General features: G+C 49.3%; 2 protein-coding genes across 2 annotated transcripts in view; one reads left to right on the top strand and one right to left on the bottom strand.

Annotated features, from left to right (window-relative positions):
* Positions 1-16,730, top strand: part of LOC135817191 (heat shock cognate 71 kDa protein-like) — a 30,012-nt gene extending 13,282 nt beyond the window's left edge. Inside the window, exons 2-5 of the mRNA XM_065330321.1 lie at positions 2,530-2,678; positions 4,552-4,904; positions 15,027-15,231; positions 15,396-16,730. Of these exons, the coding sequence (XP_065186393.1) occupies positions 2,530-2,678; positions 4,552-4,904; positions 15,027-15,231; positions 15,396-16,424 (1,736 nt within the window). The 3' untranslated portion in view covers positions 16,425-16,730. The remainder of the gene's footprint in view (positions 1-2,529; positions 2,679-4,551; positions 4,905-15,026; positions 15,232-15,395) is intronic.
* A 1,060-nt stretch (positions 16,731-17,790) lies between these two features.
* LOC135816530 (uncharacterized) lies at positions 17,791-18,876 on the bottom strand. Its single transcript, XM_065329726.1, has one exon. It carries the CDS (start codon positions 18,874-18,876, stop codon positions 17,791-17,793), a length of 1,086 nt encoding a protein of 361 aa, XP_065185798.1.
* Positions 18,877-23,459: the final 4,583 nt, after the last annotated feature.

The raw sequence follows: 23,459 nt of genomic DNA on the forward strand, positions 1-23,459 counted from the left end.
CTCGCGGCTCATTGTGCGGTTGTAGAATGGTGTGGCTATCACAGGGTCAGTTGCCCAGTACTGGTCAATCTCCGGCTTGTTGACAATGCCCATGTTGAGGTAGAGTCCCAGGAAGACTTTCATCTCTCCAACAACAACTGGCTTCCACGAGCGGGCAAAACTGCGAGCCGGCAGAGTGTGTAGGTTGGCATCGATAAATGCGCGTGCATAGCGATTGGTTTCCGTCACAAGATACTCAAAGAAATCTTCGTTGAAGAACAATTTCAGGTAGTCAAGTGGAGTTGGATCGTCTGGAAGCGGCATTTGGAGACCGGAGTTGCCAGTGAATGGCAGTGCGGTAGGTGCAATACTCTGCTTCACCCATATGCCTGGATGCATGTAGTCACAATGTGCAGAAAATGTGTATTTCAGTATCAATTCACATATCTGTTGCATATTTATTTGTACTTCAGTACTTGGTGTCCATAACATCAACAGTGACATGCTAGAACGGGCACAAAATATCTGCAATTCAAAATACCACTAAGTTAGCCCACCTTTGCAAAAATATAGTCAACAGCATGCAACAATGCATGAATATTTGAAATTTCAAAATTCAAAATTAGTGAAATTTTCAAATTGTAAATGCACCCAACTCACCTTCGCTTCCATCGTCACCTGCAGCTAGAACCTCGACAGCTTCCACATGCGACTTCAAGGACATGGCCTCGTCGCCAGCACTGGTGTCCTCCGTACCACCTGTTGCTGCTGCTTCCGTGCTCTCCATCCCCTCAACATCGTCAGCAGCATCGCCAATTTCTGGCGACGCACTTCGTTCAGGAGATGAAGACACAGACTCATCTGCCGACGAAAAATCGCTATCAGAGACAGTTGGCTCATTATCGCTATCCAAACTCAGCGTGACCTGCTCTAAAACTTGGTCGATCTCCTCTGCGCTGTATCTACGTCGTGCCATGGTTGAAAATGTCAACAAATTGTCAACAAATTTATTTCTGATTTATTTCCGCACTGCGCGACCTACTCTTGCCGTGATACGTGGCGAACTCCACGTGTACTTGTCGTGATACGTCTCCTGAACAGGCCTAGCTCCGCGTGACCACGGTACAGGCCTGGTACTACTACACGGAAGCCAAAACAACTGTACGACGTGATGTAGATCGTATCACGTATATGTACGTGATCCGTGGACCGGTAGCATCCAGGATCACGTACATTTACGTGATGCGTGCTAAAGAGGTTAATGCTGGCTACATGGTGCGAATATTTCTCGTCAGCATTATTTTTCCAGAGAATTCACAATATTGCCCAAAATACCATGAAAAATCGCTTCGTAGCCATGGTAACCGATATGGCACCCCGAAGTTGTCATGAATTTTGTAATGCATGAGTGTGGTCACACACTGTACAGTGTACATGCCATCCAGGCGTGTTGTAACTTTCAGGAAATCTTTGCACTTCCACAACCAAGCGCTAGCCTTTTTAGAAGCACATGATTGTACAGATAGTTGTGCCTTCAGTTGCGCTGAAAAGTGAAAACACAGGGCTTCTGCACAGAAAAGTACTGATCCCTGACATTTTTGGCTGCTTTTCGGACATTCCCTTTTTCAGACCGGTTTTCGGAAGAACACGGTCCGAAAAATCGGACGGTTTGGCAGCACTGCGAATATCCAAGCTTTTGTCCATAGTCGATCAAATCTTACTGTAGAGGATCCAGCGCAGTCATTGTCCTCCCCCCCCCCCCCCCTCCAGGACCAGATCTTGGCCTTGCTGGCAAACGAGTGTGACGAGTAGCTCTCAACAAAACTTCTGTCAAGGAGCGACGCAATGGCGGAGCTGATGGTGTTTCAGGACCGATTGCGGATCGGAGATAATAGAAGATGACATTGTCACCAAGCGCTGCATCATGTCATTTGGCTGCTTCCGAGGTCGATGTCTGGACTGCTGAAAATCTATCGCGATCTGCGGATCAGGAATGATCTGCTCTAAAATCACTTCAGTTACGGTCTGGAAGTTTTCAACGCGAAAGGCCCTCCCGTCATGTTCCGTCCAACACGAACGCACACACCGCTGGCATTATTAGAGCATGTTCTTTTTTAGTGAGGTACTTTTGCATGCACAATAAAAAACATGTTGCGGTTAGGTGAAAAAAGATGGCCGGTCGGGTGACCCGAAACAACGAATTTATTCTGGGTGGCCTTAGCGGCCGACCGGGGTTACCGATAGGTTTTGCAAAACAAAAAGTTTTAGTATTTTTCAGTACCCACCCACCCACCCACCCACCTACCTTTTCTGCAGGCAAAACGAATTCTAATAAAATATTGATGTCAATTTTCGACAACCAGAAGTAACAGGGCATCAATATCTCCATCTGTATTCAATAATTATTTTCAAACCGAAACTCCTTCAAACCCACCCACCCCCAAACGAAAACTTTTCGTTTTGAAAATACTATTGGTAACCTTGGACGGCCCCTTACTAAGTTTCTAGTTGCGGGTGTTCAATGTACTTGTTCTGCTATCTACGCTGTAGATGCGAAGCGATTGATTGGTCGGCGATTCGACGACGAAACTGTGACGTCTGACCGAAAGCACTGGCCTTTCAAGGTGGTTAGGGATGGCTCGAAGCCCAAGATTGAGGTCGAGTACAAGTCGAAGAAGAAGACATTCTGCCCAGAAGAGGTGAGTGATGCCAGCAGTGCCATCGGGATCTTTGAAGGGCTCTCGAATGGTCATTATGACTGTATTACTATACATAATATGTAAATCAGAAGTGGCGACAAACTCGGCCATTTGAAAATAATCTTAACCGTCCACCTGTCCACACTTCGCTCTTGGCCCACATTCACAACACCGCTCCATAGTGAGGAAGTTCGTTCTTGGGTAGATGTTCCATATCCTCCAGACAGCTGTTTCACTCGTTAAGAGCTCCTCAGGGGAGGTAGATAACGAATGAATAGCAGATAAAGGAATGAGTATATTTATAGGGTAAAGTGGCGCAATTGTGCACTTTCTACATAGAAAAGTGGCTTACCCAAAGTGTGGCAAAGTTAGTACGAACTTCTAATAGATTGCCTGCTTCACGTCTAAATTCTAGCGCCAACTGTATGCATGTTCCAGCAGCACTGTGCGTTTCGTTAATTATCACTTTTAGAACTTTTGTCACCTTCAACATCTTTGGATATGCCACTTTTCTATGTAGAAAGTGCGCAATTTCGCCACTTTACCCTTTAAATATACTCATTCCTTTATATGTTATTCATTCGTTATCTACCTCCACTGAGGAGCTCTTAATGAGCGAAACAGCTGTCTGGAGGATATGGAACATCTACCCAAGAACGAACTTACTCACTATAGAACGGTGCTCTGAGTGTGGGCCAAGAGGGAAGGGGGGAGAGGTGGACGGCTATTAAAGATTATTTTCATATTATATGTATTAGTAAATTTTGTACGAGAGAGCTTGGAAGCTCAGGGCCCTACGCTATGCTTTTTTGCCTTGATGACCTAGAGAAAAAAAGCATAGGGCTGTTATAAATTCTTATATTTCTACTTTTTGTTTTTAGACATTTAACCTGGGATTCGAACCCGCACTATCGCCCTGCATGCATTCCCCGATACACTTCGTATACATACTAATTCTTCCAAGTTGCTTCGCGTTATTATCTTGTATTTGAAAGCCCTATTTGAAAATGCATTGTGGCCAGCCGTCTTTGATTGTATGGTACGGTACGGGACAGGTACGGGGCAGGTACGGTCGAGGGTAATACGACACCATCTACTGCCTTGATGACGGCAAAAAAAAGAATAGGGATGTTATAAAATTTTCAATTCTCCTATTTTTCAGGCATTACCTGGGATTCGAACCCACACTATCGCCCTACATGCATTCCCCCATACACCTCGCATTAATACTCATTCTTCCAAGTTGCTTCACGTTATGATCTTGCGTTTGAAAGCCCTATTTGAATAGTGCGGCCAGCTGTATGTGGCCAGCTGTGTTTGATGGTACAGTACGGTACGGGACAGATACGGGACAGCGCCAGGCGTGACACAAACACACAAACAAACAAACACCAAATTAAAGCTGTGTCGACCCTGGCTAGCGCCAGACGTTACTGAAGTAACGTCTTCTGCATAGCTACGGGAATTAAAATGGCATTCTGGCCCAGGACCCCACGCCTTTTTTCTCACGTTTTCCGGCTGAGGCGGCCATTTTTAAATCCCTTGTACCCGGACCGGACGCTTGTCCGCCGTTTAGTGGCTTCGTCCGCTCGATCGAGTCGACAACAGTTACTGCAGTCGTTGTCACAGTTTGTGTCAGCGGGTGAGCTAAGGGATATGTTTCACAGCATACCCTGCCTGTAGCCATCTGGGCCAGTGACAGTGACAACATAAAATAGCGAGCGTATTTGAAGGAAGGCAGAAGAACTTAGCCGGTGACTTGCTGTATTTGTTCAATGGTCTATTATAGCATAGCTTGCCCATTGATTAGCACCTTTTTCTGCAAGAGAATTGAGTATGTACTGTTTTCACTCTTCTTCTTGGTTTTGTTTAGATCTCCTCCATGGTGCTGACCAAGATGAAGGAGACTGCCGAAGCCTACCTCGGAAAAGGTATCAGCAATGCTGTGATCACCGTACCCACCATTTTCAATGACTCCCAGCGACAGGCTACGAAAGATGCCGGCACCATCTGCGGCCTCAATGTTCTGCGTATCATCAACGAGCCAACTGCGGCAGCCATTGCGTACGGTCTCGACAAGAAGCAGGGCGGTAAGCGCAACGTTCTGGTTTTCGATCTTGGCGGCGGAACCTTCGGTGTGTCTGTACTCACGATTGAGGATGGCATCTTCGAGGTCGAATCCACGGCTGGTGACACTCACTTGGGCGGTGAAGATTTTGACAACAGGTACGTACATTCCATGCCGTAAACATCACAATACAGTGTAGCAACATCTCGGTACCACTATAGTATACCTAGCAGCTATTTGGCTACGTAATTTCTACCTTTGACAACAACAGATCATACCCAGGCGTACTGTACCTGTCCGGTTTGCATAATATATTATCGTATACAGTACTGATTTCAACATAATGGCATTAGCTGTGTGGGTGACATTGTTGTACTTGAATATCTTCAACTTGCTAAACCTTTTCGCATGTTTTGTGTTTACTTCCTGTGTGTCATTAAAGTTGTCGCTTCACACATCGCAATGTTTGTGACTTGGCTCGTCTTAGTCAGACTGTCGGAATCGCTGTTTTCTGTGTTGGAACATTGGTGCGACCCTTCCTGCGCAATGTCTACTTGTTACCGAAGCCATTGTGGTCTCGGACTTCGTCGGAGCTCTCTTCCGCACCAAGCAAATTCATCGCGCTCCGCACTATTCCGCCCCAGAGTACATATCGTATTTCTGGAGTAGGTGCCGTCCCACATCGTTCGGGGGGGGGGGGGGCATTTATCAAGACTGCAAGCTCGGGTATAAGAATCCTGGTATCTCTCCTGAATACGAAATGCTGAAGTTGACAATGGCAAGAACAAAGTGTTCTCAAATTCCTAAAAAGCGCTACTTGTGGCGCATGTTGCTGCGAAGGTAGCAGGTCTGAAAACACCAACAAAATCAGTGAAGCGCTTGCCAAGGAAAGAAGGTGCGGAACTGCTCACCCTATCCCGCTGGAAGGTCGTTACAGTGTACTTGAAAAATGCTAGCTTGCCTTCATCGCCTGCCACCTGGAGGCATGGATCGCTTGAAAACGAAGTTTCTTGACCTGAATTTGAACGCGCGTCTTGTTCAGCGTATTGTTGAATGCTGAAGGGTCTGCCTTAAACTCTGATCAAAACGTCAACCTTAGCTGCAAGTGCAACGAAGCGGAAGGCCACAAACTAAAGCTTGGTGTTAGATATTGCATGCGTCTTCACTCTGTACATTGACTCTTGATTTGACGGCTGCATGCATCTCTTGTATTTATGGCTACTGTGTGTTACCGTCGGACAACATTACGATTTATTGTTACATGTACGTTCTATGTCAAGTCAACCCTGTTCCCATTCGTTTTCTAGTTCTATACTTACTGCCATGACTTGTCCCGTTTATGGTTATACAGTCTTCTTCTTTTCCTGTCGTATTGCTTTCGTTTACCGGAGACTTCTACGGTATGTCTCTATTCGCCTCCACGATGTCCTTATCCTGACACTAGCATTTTCTGCGTCGCGTACGGCTGGTGGGAATATCTACCCCAGCCGTCGTGATGTAGACGCTTCCTCATCATAACTACTTGGAGGACAGTCACGAGTTTGAGTATCTCTGATACTAATGATAATGATTCTTACTGAAGTATGAGGAGAATTATTTCCGAGTGGAAAGACACTGAGTGTCTGTGTGTAATAACTAAATGAGCTCAACGAAGAGCCAAAACGTCCTTTAGGATTCTACTACTACTAGTACGGGCAGAACCAGAGTAGGATCTCTAAAATTGGTCCTTCGAGCCGGATTCAATGGATGCGAGGTCGAGAAAGGCTGACCAGAGTGTCGCCTTCGCCAAAGCCAGAATCGCGGTTCTGAACGAAATCGAAAATGGATCACCTGTAAGTGCTGTCAAACTGTCACTCGTGGAGCTGGACCTAAAAGTACATTGCTTGCTTAGTACATTGCGGGAGGATCCAGAGTTGTTCGAGGAGTATGTAGCAACACAAGAAATGTATGCAAACACAGTGGCTATGGTTAGCGAGTACATGTACGGAATTTGTTCAAACTACAACAGTTCACGTGCGAGCTCTATAAGTGGTGTACAGTACACCCGGAATGCCGATAAGGTGAAAGCATACTTAGCGAGTCTAGATAAGGACACGGATCACGCACCAGGAGCTGCAGGCCTTGTCCTGAGCGGCCATATGCAGCAAACAGACAGCACGAGTCGTGCACAGGCAGACGCACAGGTTCCCGAAACGGGCGAGAGTGCGCCGTTATGCGAACCCGCTGGTGATCAGACGGCTTTACAAGGCTATGGTCATCATCAAAAGGCAGATACGAAGGATCGGCAAGAGTATCCAAACGACGTAGAAAGTGCAACTGCAAATAGTGATACAACGTGGGCGAACGCTTTCGTGCCAGACATTGCTACGCCAGTGATTGTTCCAGAAAGCACTGAGTATATGATTGAGAATGCACAGCAGTTCAACACTGGGACAGCACCATTGGCCCACACCAACAACTCCATGGACACATTGTGGCAACCTGGCAAACAGACCCCAGAGACTGCATCGCAACCTGTGTCTAGGATGCAATCACAGCGCACACGCATGCAGTACACACACACACAGCCTTTGTATGTGTCGCAGTCTTTGTCGCAGCCCTTGCCTTCATGTATGTCACAACCGTTGTCTGCGTATCAGTACTTGTCGCTGCCTGTGTCGCAGCAGTCGCTGCCCGTGTCGCTGCAGTCGTTGCCGCCGTTGTCTGCGTCTCAGTCTTTGCCGTTGCCTGTGTCGCAGCAGTCGTTGCCGCCGTTGTATGCAGATCAGTCTTTGCCGTTGCCCGTGTCGCAGCAGACGCTGCCCGTGTTGCAGCAGTCGCTGCCTGTATCGCAGCAGTCGCTGCCCGTGTCGCAGCAGTCGTTGCCGCCGTTGTATGCAGATCAGTCTTTGCCGTTGCCCGTGTCGCAGCAGTCGCTGCCCGTGTTGCAGCAGTCGCTGCCTGTATCGCAGCAGGCGCTGCGCGTGTTGCAGCAGTCGCTGCCTGTATCGCAGCAGTGGCTGCCCGTGTCGCAGCAGTCGTTGCCGCCATTGTCGTCAGATCAGTCTTTGCCGTTGCCGGTGTCGCAGCAGTCGCTGCCCGTATTGCAGCAGTCGCTGCCTGTAGCGCAGCAGTCGCTGCCCGTGTTGCAGCAGTCGCTGCCCGTGTTGCAGCAGTCAATGCCTGTATCGCAGCAGTCGCTGCCCATGTCGCAGCAGTCGTTGCCGCCATTGTCGGCAGATCAGTCTTTGCCGTTGCCTGTGTCGCAGCACTCGTTGCCGCCGTTGTACGCGTCCCAGTCGGTCTATGTGCCGAAGTCATCGCAGCCTTTGTCTACGTTGCAGCCGTCGTCTATGCCGCAGCCGTTATCACGCATGCTACCGCCGCAGCGGTTTTCCACGCCGCTACCGAGGCCCAGGCCACAGCCGTTGTCTGGGCTACAACAACAGCAGCAGCAGCGGCAACAACTACAGCAACAACAACAGCAGCAGCAGCGGCAACAACTACAGCAACAGCAACAGCAGCAGCAGCGTCAACAGCAACAATACCAGCAGCAGCAACCCGTGCAGACCAGTTGGTCTGGAATGACAGCCAGCTCAACATCGTCAACAGCAGCACCAACAGACGTGTACCGACACCTGAAGAAAGTGAAGATACCTACGTTTAGTGGCGATAAAACAGCATACAGAACATGGAAAGCAGCATTCTCGGTTTGCGTAGAGCAGCAAGATTTATCGCCAGAGCTGAAATTATTGCAACTACGTCAGTGTTTGATGGGCTCAGCATTGAAAGCGATAGAATCTTATGGATACTCAGCAGCAGCGTACACCGCAGCAATCAGGCGTCTAGAACAGAAGTTTGGTGGCGATAGAAGACAGACAGCAGTGCATACAGAGGCGCTGGCGCGGCTACCAGTGATACGAATGGAACGAGCTGCCCAGGATCTGGAGAAGTTCGCTGATCTTCTCCAAGTAGCTGTCATTCACCTAGAAGACGCCGGACGCAGCCAGGAACTTCAGGCTGATGCATTCTATCAGCAGCTCCTGAAGAAACTGCCACAGTCTCTCTTGACGCAGTACTACCGCCAGATGACAGAGAGAGGTGAAGCGGAGACGGTATGCACTCTGCTGGCCTGGGCATTAAGAGAAGCGGACTACAGAACAACAGCACAGGAGACACTCATAGGCATCACCACACAGCCTGAGGGGACCAGTACACGCAACAAACAGACCTACAGAGAACAGCCAACAGCAGCTGCATTAGCAGCCTTTACGTCCCCGGCAAGTGCCAGTTGCGTGTTCTGTGGACAGAGTCATGAGACGGCCAGGTGCTCTGTCGTTACAAACACAGAGAAGCGGAAGGACATAGTTAAGAGCAACGGAAGGTGCTTTCTGTGTCTGAAACCGAACCACATAATCCGTCACTGTCAGTCGAAGTTGAAATGCGCCAAGTGCCAACGTCGACACCACACTACCCTGTGTGACTCAACATCTGACAGGCCATCACCTGTAACACCACCCACGTCGCGCTATGAAAAGAAGCCGGCCGCTAGCAACCAGTCTAGGGCAGCATCAGCTCCAAGCAAGAAGGAACCTACCAATCCATCCGCCAGCAGCGTTACCCTGTCGTCTGTCAGTGCTCTGACGTCATCTAGCAAAGACAACAATATGGTTTTGCTGCAGACCGCTAAAGCTATAGTTGCACCAGGCTTACCAGTCCGAGACAACGGGATCCCTGTGAGGTTGTTGTTCGACGGAGGGAGCCAGCGCTCATTCGTGACACGTGATGTGCAAAGGCGGCTGGACCTAAAGACAGACAGGCAGGAAGGCTTGAATGTCAATGCCTTCGGTGATTGCTCTGTTGGGGACAGCGGTTTAAGAGACGTGGTGAATCTGACCGTACAGAGTACGGAGGGAGACCCCCTGCAGCTGGAGTGTATTGTGATTGAATCAATTTGTGCACCAGTCCAGAACCAGCACCCTGCACAAGCAGTCCAGTGCTGCGGTGCGCTACAAGGCCTCACACTGGCAGACGACTGCGACGGCACAGCCACAATCGATCTATTGATTGGAGCCGACCAGTACTGGCAATTTATGATGGGCAAGGTGATCACGACGGCCTCTGGTCCGACAGCCATCCGTACGCGTCTTGGCTGGGTCTTGTCCGGTCCTGCATCAGGCCCAACAACTAGTACGACAGGTACATGCCTCGCTACTGAGGTGCACAGCTTAACGACGACAGCGCAGGTCCTTGATCAGCAGCCTCAACAATCCTGGGAGCTGGAGTCTCTTGGGATACATCCAATAACGGAGAATCAAGTCCGCCATGCAACGCTACCCGACAACTTCCGAATCAGCAATATCGAGGAAGTCAAGAACCCGGAATTTGGTGATGTGAGAGATATACACTATGCGCCACATCAAGCCGTTGGTGGAGAAGATAGGACCACGACAAGAGTGCGTGTTGTGTACGATGCGTCATTCTGCTCAGGCAAGGGCCCGTCGATCAACGTCTGCCTCAACGCGGGACCCCATCTGCTGGAGAAGCCCCATCTACTTGAGAAGCCCCCCTGGTGGGGCGGGTTCTTTGAGAGAATGGTGAGATGCGTCAAGCGTTGTCTCAAGAAGATCCTACACCTTTGATTGCAATATCATAAGTATTCGTTGTTGAGCTACAATACATGCATTCGTTCAGCCTTATGTACCTCAACGGAGGGAGTGTTAGATATTGCATGCGTCTTCACTCTGTACATTGACTCTTGATTTGACGGCTGCATGCATCTCTTGTATTTATGGCTACTGTGTGTTACCGTCGGACAACATTACGATTTATTGTTACATGTACGTTCTATGTCAAGTCAACCCTGTTCCCATTCGTTTTCTAGTTCTATACTTACTGCCATGACTTGTCCCGTTTATGGTTATACAGTCTTCTTCTTTTCCTGTCGTATTGCTTTCGTTTACCGGAGACTTCTACGGTATGTCTCTATTCGCCTCCACGATGTCCTTATCCTGACACTAGCATTTTCTGCGTCGCGTACGGCTGGTGGGAATATCTACCCCAGCCGTCGTGATGTAGACGCTTCCTCATCATAACTACTTGGAGGACAGTCACGAGTTTGAGTATCTCTGATACTAATGATAATGATTCTTACTGAAGTATGAGGAGAATTATTTCCGAGTGGAAAGACACTGAGTGTCTGTGTGTAATAACTAAATGAGCTCAACGAAGAGCCAAAACGTCCTTTAGGATTCTACTACTACTAGTACGGGCAGAACCAGAGTAGGATCTCTAAAACTTGGTCTGTCAACAGTGCTCTGCCTCAATTTATAGCTGATTTCTTTGCCCTTCGAGTGGACAAAATAAATTCGAAAAATCGCTCTGGGATGCAACAATTTTAATGACGCGGAGGAAGTATGAAAACTGACTGGATGGTATAAATGATGCTATTGAAAGGTATCAACCACACGGCTGTCAAGAAGCGGCAACTGAGAAAGATGGCATCGGTTCGAGATGGCATGGTAACCGCGCACGTGCCGTGGTCCGTGACTTGCTCATGTATGCACGCAAGTGCAAGTCACAAACTCACAAAGATCATCTTTGCAGTTGGAGAAAATATGATCTTCGACTCTTGCTGGAGGTTGGCGAGGTTTGCCTAATCTTTACTTGATTGCGATGCCGGTATGCCCTCTCAATAATTAGAACATAGAGAGCTGATGATCGCTTCATTGCTGAGCAGAAGTAACAATCAACTCTCCTCAAGTCCTCAGTGCCAAAGGCCGACGACTGCAGTTCCACAACGCTCATTTCACGATGATGGAAACAATAGTCGTGTACACACTTGGACCATTCGGTCATCCCTATTCTAGCCGCTAGTCCGCCCAGCAAGCAGATATTGACTATTACGATAAGGACAACTGCGTGAACGAGGGCTCGCCGAGCAAATACAATTCAAGACGTGACTCCAGTCAAGAATTAGGATCTTTATACTCGAGAACTTCACACCAATACAGGCCTAGGCACCCCACAAAACTGATAGATGGCACGAACGAAAGACAAATAGGCTAGACAAAGTGTCCCAAGTGACTGAAAACAGCAGATCTACCAAAATAATAAGACAGCTACAGCTACACAGTTGCCTAAACAATGATTCAAATACAGTAGAGAGTAGTATCAGGCAGAATGAAAGCCTTGGAAGTGCACAAATACAGCCCGCCAGAGACAGTGACCAATGGCTCCTACTGCACTTCCCTGCCGTGCGCCACGACAAGGCGACCACGAAAGTGAGGGTTGTCTTCGATGCAGCGGCTCGTCAGCAGGGCGTGTCTCTCAACGATGAGATGTACACTGGTCCGAATATTCAACATGACCTGATTCACGCCCTACTCCGGTTCTGCCGTGAACCGGTCGCGATTGTAGGAGACATTGAAGAGATGTTCCTGCAGGTCCAGCTACAACAACAAGATCGGTGGTACGTATGCTTCTTGTGGCGCAATTCGTCGGACGAGCAACTATCCGTTTACGAGTTTACTCGGCTCGTGTTCGGACTGAAGGCATCACCGTTCATCGCCTGCCGAGCTCTGAGGGAGGTAGCCGCACAGCGTAGGGAACAGTACGACTCAGCAGCCCGAGCAGCAGTCGAGGAATCGTTCTACGTTGACGATTTCCTGAACTCACAACCATCAGTACCAGCAAGCATCTCAGTATGGCAGGGGGTGCAGTACCTGTTCCACATGGGCTCGTTTCACCTGCGGAAATGGCGCAGCAACAGCCGTGACGTGCTCCGTTCTATCCCGGAGGCCGACCGAGCAGCCGACGCACTGGTGAGCATCGATGATTGCAGCGACGCCGCATCAGCTGCAGTCGTCAAGATGCTTGGTGTCGTGTGGGACGCAGCATCTGACACGTTCAGCTATCGCTACAACACACCGGACGACCAGCGGCTGACGAAACGAAGCATCCTATCCAAGATGGCCAGCATCTATGACCCACGAGGTCATACTTCGCCATTTACGATAAGGGCTCGACTGCTGTTCCAGGCGGCATGCATTCTCGGCTGTTCCTGGGATGACCGTCTCCCATCAGAGCTAGAGACCAAGTGGCAGAGGTGGTTTGCAGAACTACCAGATCTAGCTGGGATCAAAGTGCCACAATGCTTCTGTCGCATCCCTGGCTCTCAGTGACCGGACCCCCGAAATCACTACGAGCGACGACTGAATATAGACGTGTGGCCTCACGACAAGCCCAACACAACCCAGGGGCCAACCAATATAGCTGGCTTGGTCCAAGTTCAACCCCACACGATCAACAGACAAAGACTGTTAGTTTTACGTTGTGAGTAGTATCAAATCCGAGCTCAAAGTAAACGAAGACAGAGAGCTGAGACCGAGTCTCGACTGCTAGACTAGACTAGACCAGACTAGACTAGACTAGACTAAAACTGAAGTAAAGGAGAGAATTAGAGCTTCTTTTATAGGGTGCTTCAGAGATATATGGCATGATCATTGCGAGGTAATTCCAGGAAATAGCAGAACAGATAATGCTGCCGGGCCGGCTCCACCACCTGTGTCCTGCAGTGTTCCCATCGGATGGCACTGGGGTTCTGAGGGGACCCGGACCACATCCCTGCAACAGAAGTGCAGGTTGGAGCAGCTGGCCCATCAACCAGTGCCGATACTCCGGCTTCTCAGGACATGGATGTTATCCAGGCTGTTGGCGAGGTCCGTGCCGCATCGAGACGTGCTCGTATCCAGCAAAGAAACGCCAAGCAAGCTGCGACCCTTAGTCTTCAGCCGGTTCTACCAGTGGAGCAGCGACGTCTGGTTACATTAGCGGGCGAGAAGGGTTTGTCATCCTGGGTAACAGCCACACCATCAAAAGCTAACAAAGTAATGTATTAGTTACAATACTGAAGAAATCGGACTTCAGAGGTGCACTATGCATTCGTTACAACCTGGGTCTGGAGAGCCTTCCACCGTCATGCGTGTGTTGAAGCCAGCTTTCCTTAGATCATGCCCTTACATGTCCGTGTGGGGGCTTTAATCCCGCGTGGACATCAGGGCTCGGGGGTTCTGGACGCGGCAGCAGGATGCCTTTTTGATATGCGGGTTACTCACACCAAGGCAACTGTGCTGTCACGTTCAAAAGTCCTCAGCCAATTTAAGTCCAACGAGCAGGCCAAAAAGCGGAGCTACTGTGAGAGGATCAATGTTATCGATTGAGGCAGTTTTACGCCCCTGGTATTCGCAACCAACGGTATGTGTGGAGTGGAGGCGACATGTTTTCTAAAATCGCTTGCTGCGGATCTCGCGGATCGCCACAGAATATCGTATTCCATTGTGGTAGGGCACCTCAGATGCAGCATCTCCTTCTCCCTCCTTAGGTGGGCGGTAACCTGCCTAAGGGGGTGTAGAGGGAGCTATGCTAGGCATGGTTTTGGCCGCCATCTAGTTCAGCTGTGTAAAATGCATTCTGTGTGAGTGCCAGGGAACCGTCCCAGACAGACAGTTTTGACATCATATTGCTATTGCGTTTTTCCATTGAGTTTCCTTTTCCTGCTTGTCGCATTTTTCCTTCTTCTATTAATTTTATTTTTAGAGTTTTGGTTTTTTTATCAGTTTTGGGTTGCTTTATTCAATTGGTTCCATTCTTTGCCCGTAAAAGTGGCTTTCCATGATGATGATGATGATGATGACGTTTCCGTTTCCTGCTTTTCGCACTTTTCCTCCTTGTATTTTTTTAGTTTTTTAGTTTGTATTTTGGTTCTTTTTCTTCTTTGCGTTGCATTCAACTCTTTTGAGTTCGTATTTATTTGTGTTCTCACTTCTTGAGTTGTTTCATTCAATTGGTTCCATTCTTTGACCGTAAAAGTGGCTTTCCATGATGATGATGATGATGATGATTGATAATCCGTCATGTAATATGAAGTTGAAGACACCACTGCAGCTGTACTTATAGTTGATAAATATGGTGGTAAAGACACACCTGGCACTTGAATATGGCGGTAAACACACGCCTGCCCACACACGCTCTCTAGGCTGCAACGTTCTGGCACAGAGCTCTCCTTCTCACCACCACCACCATCAGTTCGCGCCTGGCGCCTGGTCGATGCATGGTTGGCGGTATCTGGCATAGCAGGCTGGTACATCAAGTAGCGCATGGCACATAGAAGATGACACAGCAACGACATAGCTCGATTGCGACGTACGTTTCGTCCCTGCTGGACTCACCAGGCAATCTTCTTGGATGTCTTCATACGGAGCTTGACTCATGTAATATTTTCAATTTTTTTGCTTGTGCAGACTTGTCAACCATTTCCTCGCAGAGTTCAAGCGAAAGCACAAGAAGGACCTGGGCAACAACAAGCGCGCTGTCCGTCGCCTACGCACTGCCTGCGAGCGAGCGAAGCGCACGCTCTCCTCGAGCACGCAAGCAAGCATTGAAATATACTCCCTGTTCGAGGGTGTCGACTTCTACACGTCCATCACTCGTGCTCGATTTGAGGAGGTGAGATGTCTGGTTGGATCTGTTTTTTGCTTGTGTTAGATTGTACCCAGGTCTTGGTGTCTGTTTTAGTGTTACGCCAGTAACCGTTATTGTACATGCACAAAAACTTGAATATCTATTAAACTAATTACTTTCGTGTGCTTGTGTCCGTATGTTACTTGCAGCTGTGTGCTGATCTCTTCCGTGGCACCCTTGATCCTGTTGAGAAGGCCATGCGCGATGCAAAGCTTGGCAAAGGTGAAGTCCATGACTTGGTCTTGGTTGGTGGCTCAACGCGTATTCCAAAGGTCCAGAAACTCCTCCAAGACTTCTTCAACGGCAAGGAGCTGAACAAGAGCATGAATCCTGATGAAGCTGTTGCCTATGGTGCGGCTGTGCTGGCAGCTATTCTGTCTGGTGACAAAAGTGAGGCCGTTCAGGACCTACTTCTGCTCGATGTTGCACCTCTCTCGCTGGGTATCGAGACTGCCGGCGGTGTGATGGCCTCGCTTATCAAGCGGAACACCGACGTCCCAACGAAACAAACACAGACTTTCACCACGTACTCTGATAACCAGCCCGGTGTACTGATCCAGGTGTATGAAGGTGAGCGTGCCATGACCCGTGACAACAACTTGCTGGGCAAGTTTGAGCTGGTTGATATTCCTCCAACACTGCGCGGTATACCCCAGATTGAGGTCACATTCGACATCGATGCCAACGGTATTCTCAACGTCAGTGCTGTTGACAAGAGCACCGGCAAGGAGAACAAGATCACCATCACCAATGACAAGGGCCGTCTCTCCAAGGAAGACATCGAGCGTATGGTCAACGACGCTGAGAAGTACCGCCAAGAAGATGAAGCCCAGAGGGATCGTATTGGCGCTAAGAACAGTCTTGAGAGCTATGCTTTCAACATGAAAAGCTCCATTGAGGACGAAAAAGTCGCGGACAAGATCGATGAGGCTGACAAGAAGACCATTCTTGACAAGTGTAGTGAAGTGATCCAGTGGCTCGACGCGAACCAGTCGGCCGAGAAGGATGAGTACGAGTATCAGCAGAAGGAGGCCGAGAAGGTCTGCACGCCTATCATGACCAAGCTGTACGCTGGTGCTGGTGGTGCTCCTGGTGGTATGCCCGGTGGTATGCCCGGTGGTCAGCCAGCTGGAGGCAGCAGCAGCGCCTCGGGCCCCACCATTGAGGAAGTTGATTAATTTATTATTGTGGTGTTGAACAAAACGTGTCCTGGGTTCTGATGAAATACTGTCCTAAAGCTTAACTCAGTTTATGCTCCCATTCCTTGCCAATTATTCCCGTAGCTATGCAGAAGACGTTACTTCAGGCGCGTCTGGCGCTAGCCAGGGTCCACACAGCTTTCATTTGGTGTTTGTGTGTTTGTGTCACGCCTGGCGCTATCCCGTATCTGTCCCGTACCGTACCGTACCATCAAACACAGCTGGCCACATACAGCTGGCCGCACTATTCAAATAGGGCTTTCAAACGCAAGATCATAACTTGAAGCAACTTGGAAGAATGAGTATGAATGCGAAGTGTATGGGGGAATGCATGTAGGGCGATAGTGCGGGTTCGAATCCCGGGTACTGTAAATATACAAAATTTCGGCAGCTATTTAATTTCGGCTATATTCGGCACCGACCCAAAACGCCTAAATTAAAACGCCGACGAATTTTTCACAGCATCTGTCGCACTATACCATACCCTCTACCCCACGCCGAAAATAAATCGCCGCCGAAATGTCAAAAATCGTGAAGTGCCGAAATTTTGCAGCGCCGAAATTTTGTATATTTACAGTATTAAATGCCTGAAAAAAATAGGAAAATTGAAAAATTTATAACATCCCTATTCTTTTTTTGCCGTCATCAAGGCGGTAACGTAGATGGTGTCGTATTACCCTGTCCCGTACCTGTCCCGTACCGTACAATCAAAGACGGCTGGCCACAATGCATATTCAAATAGGGCATTCAAATACAAGATCATAACGTAAAGCAACTTGGAAGAATTAGTGTGTATGCGAAGTGTATTGGGGGATGCATGCAGGGCGATAGTGCGGGTTCGAATCCCAGGTTATGTCTAAAAACAAAAAGTAGAAATTTATAAGAATTAACATTCTACTCCCCATGCTAGAGTATAGAGTAGACACACACGCGTGCAGGACGCGACACACCAAAAGACAAGAGAGTGAGTTTGGAAGAATGGGAATGTCGGGCAGAGTAGCTGGCCTCAATTGAGTGCGCGTTAACGAATCGTGTGGTCGGCCTACCGAGGGTAGGAGCTGTATATGACCAAGTGGGTCGGCCTGCGCTGAGCAGGAGCGGTTTGTGACCCATGCGAGTTGGTGGGTCGGCCTGCGTTGAGCAGGAGCGGTTTATGACCCATGCGAGTTTAATAGTAGTGCGCGAGAGGCCAGTTCCGGAGGAGTGCCCATGCCGACATTCCCATTAGGGCCAGAGGAGATAGCGGGTGATAACCAATATAGATGGTAAGTATGTATTGCACAAGAGCGTTGTTCTAGAGGCATAAAGACAGACTGATATTGTGGAGTAGGATCGACAGAGAACGCTATCTGCATCCTAAGTGAATGTCTTTGCACTTACTCGGTGATCGGCTGGACCATAGTGTCAGGCCGCTCCGCAGCTGTAGGAGCAAAGGTCCTGAAGGCATCCATCTTGTTCCGGGACAGGGCATCACTGCGGCGATGGTACTGGAATTTCCTGGCAGGTGCGATGCTCGGATCAGGAAATTGTGCTTCACACAGATTGAGTACAGGGTGCGGATGAGTGCTATGACTGCAGGAGACCGGCTCGTGCCCGTCTTCAGGCACTCCACGACAGCTTGGTTGTCGCACTGAAACTCCACACGCAGCCGCAGCCACTCGATCCCCCATGTGGCGCAGGCCGCGACAATGGCGAAGAGCTCCTTGTAGGTAATGCTTAGTTCCAGTTGCTGCGGAGACCAGTCACCTCTGAACCAGCGACCATTGAAGAAGGCTCCAAATCCAATGGTGCCACTTGCGTCGGTTTGCAACTGGAGGTCAGCGCTGGGCATCCACTTCTCCAGCAGGAAAAATGACTTTCCGTTCCATGTTGACAGAGTCTGGTGCCACCAGCTCAGGTCGCCCTTGGCGGAGGCTGAGAGGTGCAGCATTCGGTGAGATGACATCTCAGATGTGGCCTTGTCGAGGTCATACAGGCGGCGTAAGAATGTACGGGCGGCAGGAATTGCTCTGGAAGCGAACGAGAGGTGGCCCAGGAGTGAGGCGAGTTCGCGTTTGAGAACGCAACCCTTGTCGAGGGTGGTAGAGACTAAACGACGTAGGGCCAGAAGCTTGGACTGAGGCAGACGCACTTCCAAGCGATCGGTGTCCAGTTCCAAACCGAGGAAGGTGAGGACAGTGGAAGGGCCCTCAACTTTCTCTGTGGCGACAGGTATGTTCAAGAACTGGAACAAGTCCAAGATGATGGCCTTGTGCTTGGCCGCCAGGGAGGAGCTTGGTGGGCAGATGTCGAGGAAGTCATCGAGGTAGTGCATTACGTCGGGCAAGGAGCCGACATGGACAAGGACCCAGTTGATAGCCGTTGCCAGCTGGTTGAAGATGAATGGTGAGGAGCGGAGACCAAATGGAAGGACCTTCTCGTAATTGTACATGCCGTTCCAACGGATCCCGAGAAGATGCCAGTCCGAGGGGGCGACGGGACACAGGCGAAATGCATTACGGATATCTACCTTTGTCAAGAGGGAGCCCTTGCCGAGGCGCATACTGTAAAAGCAGAAAATTTCGGTGGTGTAATATTTTCGGTATTCGCCAAAATCGGCGGTTCGGTAGCGGGAAATTTTCGGTAAAACCCGTTCTCCGGGTAGGTGTACTAGTACTACATGTATACAGTATCGGTTGTACCGAAAATTTCGGTGCCTTTTATTTTCGGTAAAAATTGTCGGCACCGAAGTTACCGAAAATAAAACACCACCGAAAATTTCTGCTTTTACAGTAATGGCGGCAATTGCGGTGTCCACGGAGTCGTAATGCAGGCTGAACTGCCAGCGTGGTATAGCATCGTTGACACTGCTGCCATCGGGAGACGACAGGTCATGTATCACACGAAGTTTTCCATTGGACTTCGGCACAACACCCAGACCAGATGTCTGCATGCACAGAAAGGGTGGCTCCGGAAATGGACCTGCTGTTTGCCCAGCTTCACAACATTCGGTCAAATAGGAAGAAACATACTGCATATTACGGATAGCCGACAGGTGATTGGGAGAACTATGAACACCGGATATAGCAGCAGAATGTCCTATCGTGAAACCATGACACAACCCATGCAACACAAAGTGAGAGAAGGAGTGATCCGAATGACGGTTAAGGAGCCCGGCTAATCGGCGTACATTGATGGGGGTCTCCACAGAATGTTTACGGAGCAGACGCTGAGGTGGCGGACTGTCCCCTGCCACATTTGACTTCTGGGTGCTTCCCGCGGCATTGAAGGCACACATGGGCACGATAGCAGAATGAGTTGTTGCACTGGTCCTTGTTGAAGTTGCGGCAGATAGGCTTCCCCACAGAGTTTGAAAGCTGACTGCAGGCAAGGAAACTGGAAAGACAGCAAGCTCTGTTGTGCGCACAGGAAATCTGCGCATGCGCAGAGCGTGGGCATGTGATGTCTATGATACACTGCAGTATGTAGAGAGAGCGAGATCGTGCACACACGTAAGGAGGGTTATGCAACCCGTTATAAAGGCCAACAGCGAAGCAATGGTACGTGACTGTTAACAACGGTTAACTCCTACATTAACCGAACATTTTATAACATCCCCATGCTTTTTTTGTCTAGGTCATCAAGGCAAAAAGCATAGCGGCATAGGGCCCTGAGCTTCCAAACTCTCTCGTTTTTCAGACATGCACGTCTTCTGGACTGTCTAAATGTATTTATAATCCGTGTGATTGATACAAGACCTGTGTTCTCTGACCCAGCATCATCTCCGCTTTCTTTCTCCCGCTGGTCACACGTCCCTTGCACTATCCTCCTCTTTACTCTTGTGTTTTGCTGTTGTCTTGCGATTGCTTCACACACAGGGAAACTAACAGAGTTGTTCTTTGAGCATACGGTTGTCGGCTGTTGTGGTCCATGTCACTGAGGGCTTCATGATGCTTAGCGCCTCCGCCCCTTATGAAGTTATGGCGGGCCATGCATGTTCTTCTTAGCCATTTACAGGGCACCCCAGATGTGACTTGTTATGATGAAAATTCAGCAGGCGAGCATGCTTGGCATCAGTTGGGGGGGGGGGGACTGTTACTTTCCAAGGAGCTGCACCAAGACATTATGGTCCTCTGGTGTCCAGAGAGGTTCTAATCTTGATACAACCTAATGGTAATTTGTTGCCTCTGCCCCCCCCCCCCCTGGCCTGGTGACTGATTTCCTTATTTCCATGTTTTCCTTGGCTCACCAACTGCGTTCATACCTTCACCTTCACTACATTGCCATTGTACATGTAGTGCAATTTATGTACTAGTAGTTTTACTGTACATGACTATGCTGTAGACTCAATCTCCCCACATCAAAAATAGAATAATTATTAGGACAAAACGAAGTAGTGGTTGGGACTTCGGCGATGATTTGTAAGAAAGGGGTTGCTCTCAACAACTTCTCGTGTGCTCTGGTTGGCAGTCGTGAGTCAGTCAACTTACGGTGTCAAGTAAAGTCGGCGGAATAGCGCGAGCTCCGGTGTTGGGAGCAACCCCTTTCTTAATTATTAGGACACGTAATAGTAATAGCACTAGTAGTACATGCCGGAATGATATGATGGGCATTACTGGGGTACAGGTACCAGGGTTCACCATACCTTTTTTCTTACCCTTTTATTTCTCTCTCTCTCTCTCTCCCTCCCTCCCTCCCTCCCTCTCTCTCTCTCTCTCTCTCTCTCTCTCTCTCTCACACACACTGTAAGTGGTGCTTTTCAGGCAAAATCTTCCTCAGCCTACTCAAGCTCAATCCATCCTCGAGGTTTTCTCACTTCCTGATTACCCCCCTTCTTTACCAGTACCCTTTTCGCTTGCTTCTACTCAGACTTCTTATTTAACCTCTTCACATTAAAGGGGAAGTATACCCTAAAATCAAATTTTCACCAGTTGTAGTCTTCGGGGTGCTGAGTCGAATGGTCGTGGTCCGAGGAAGCTGAGACGCTCCCTTCCTACTTGAATCCCAATCGAACTCGCGCACTTCCACCGAAACTGGGTGACTGCGCCCTACGCGATTGGCCCATATGTTGTAGTCTTTTGGACGCTGAGTCGACTGGTTTTGGTCCGAAAAGGCTGCGATGCAGCGTTCCTCCTTTATTCCCAATCGAACATGGTTGAAGAAGCGGTCACGTGCTCCTGCGTACACCAGTCACCTGGTCACCGTGCCTGCAGGGTACAACTTACTAGCCTGTTTGACCTTTTTTGGGTGCAGTCCTGTCACTCGAGTTGAACTCGAGTTGAACCTTGGTGTGAAAGTTGTCGCCTGCTGGCGCGGTGACCAGGTGATTTGGGCACCCAGGAGCATGTGACCGCTTCTTCAACCATGTTCGATTGGGAATAAAGGAGGAACGCTGCATCGCAGCCTTTTCGGACCAAAACCAGTCGACTCAGCGTCCAAAGGACTACAACATATGGGCCAATCGCAGTCATCCGTGCTTTTATAAGAACGAAATGGCGCTTTTAGTGACATTTTGCATACAAATCCCCATCTAGTAGGGCGCAGTCACCCAGTTTCGGTGGAAGTGCGCGAGTTCGATTGGGATTCAAGTAGGAAGGGAGCGTCGCAGCTTCCTCGGACCAAGACCATTCGACTCAGCACCCCGAAGACTACAACTGGTGAAAATTTGATTTTAGGGTATACTTCCCCTTTACTTGAATCAAGAGAGCACTGCATTTCACACAAATCCATTGGTATCGTTACAACGTTTCGGTCTTTATGACCATCATCAGGAATGAAGTGGACATGGAAAGAACAGCAGTATAAAAGAAGGAGGCAAGCAAGCAAAGCGCGGTACATAGTGACAGCGCGCGTAGAGAAGTGCAAAGCACGTCATGGCGGGTGTGCATTACTACATATACATGACAACACAAGCACAAACGGCGAGGAAAGTAGATACTGCGCTACAGCAGTGATAACAGCCCAGTTACAGTCTCACACCACCAGTGAGGTGTCTAGAGCCCCGCGCCACTCGCAGTAAGGTGGTGTTATAGCAGATCCCAGCCACTGTTGTTATTAATTTCCGGGGATCGATCCCTGATATTGATGGCCTCCCGGATCCTCCTCCTGGGGCGGTCACGCTCAGAACCGAGAACCCGGATACCTGAGAAAGCCGTTGCTCCCAATGGCAATGGGTCAGATGCATGCTTGGCCGCGAAATGCTCACCCAGCGCGGTGCCGCTCACTGTGTTGCGTGCGTCGTCGTTGTGTTCTTTTGTCCTGGTAGCGAGGCTGCGGTACGTCTCTCCGACATATTTATCACCACATTTGCATACCACCTCGAGTGCAAATGTGGTGATAAATATGTCGGAGAGACGTACCGCAGCCTCGCTACCAGGACAAAAGAACACAACGACGACGCACGCAACACTGCTTCACACCCCTTCCAACTGGAAAATGTTCTCCCTCCAGGCGCTCCTAACTACCTAAGACGCGCCTTTCCATACAACATCATCAACACCTGGAATGCGCTGCCATCCTCCCTCTTCACCAAACCACCATCTCCTAAGGGCCTACAATCCTTCAAAGCGAACGTCCACTACCATCTTCGCCGAAGCCAGTGGCTTTGGGCCACAGACTCCCTCTAACAGTTCAGAACTATTTCCATCCTGAAGCTCCCCCCCCCCCCAAGCACTGCATGATGTTCACTGCATCTGAACTGCCTTTGAATCTATTTTTCTCTCTTCCTGTTCTCTCTCCACCCCCCCCCCCTCTCTCTCTCTCACTCACTCTCTCTCTCTCTCTCTCTCTCTCTCTCTCTCTCTCTTTCTCCACCCCCCCCTCTCTCTCTCTCTCTCTTTCTTTCTCCTCATCCATTCTACCTCACCTTCTCTTGTCTTTATCGCACTAAATCACCCCCCTCTTTTAGGCTATGGTGCGCAAGCTCACGTTAACGCCGAGACCATAGGTCGGTGTTGTGGGCTTGCCTCACCAGCACAGGCTTGCTTTGCAGCCCCTACTCTCCCTGCTGTTTTGTCTTTGTATACTCTGTTGTCT

The sequence above is a fragment of the Sycon ciliatum genome, chromosome 5, assembly GCF_964019385.1.
Source record: "Sycon ciliatum chromosome 5, ocSycCili1.1, whole genome shotgun sequence".
In the NCBI taxonomy this organism is placed as follows: Eukaryota; Metazoa; Porifera; class Calcarea; order Leucosolenida; family Sycettidae; genus Sycon; species Sycon ciliatum.

Coding starts and splice junctions, on each gene's coding strand:
- LOC135816530 (XM_065329726.1), bottom strand. CDS start 18,876: ATGTACAATTACGAGAAGGTCCTTCCATTTGGTCTCCGCTCCTCACCA.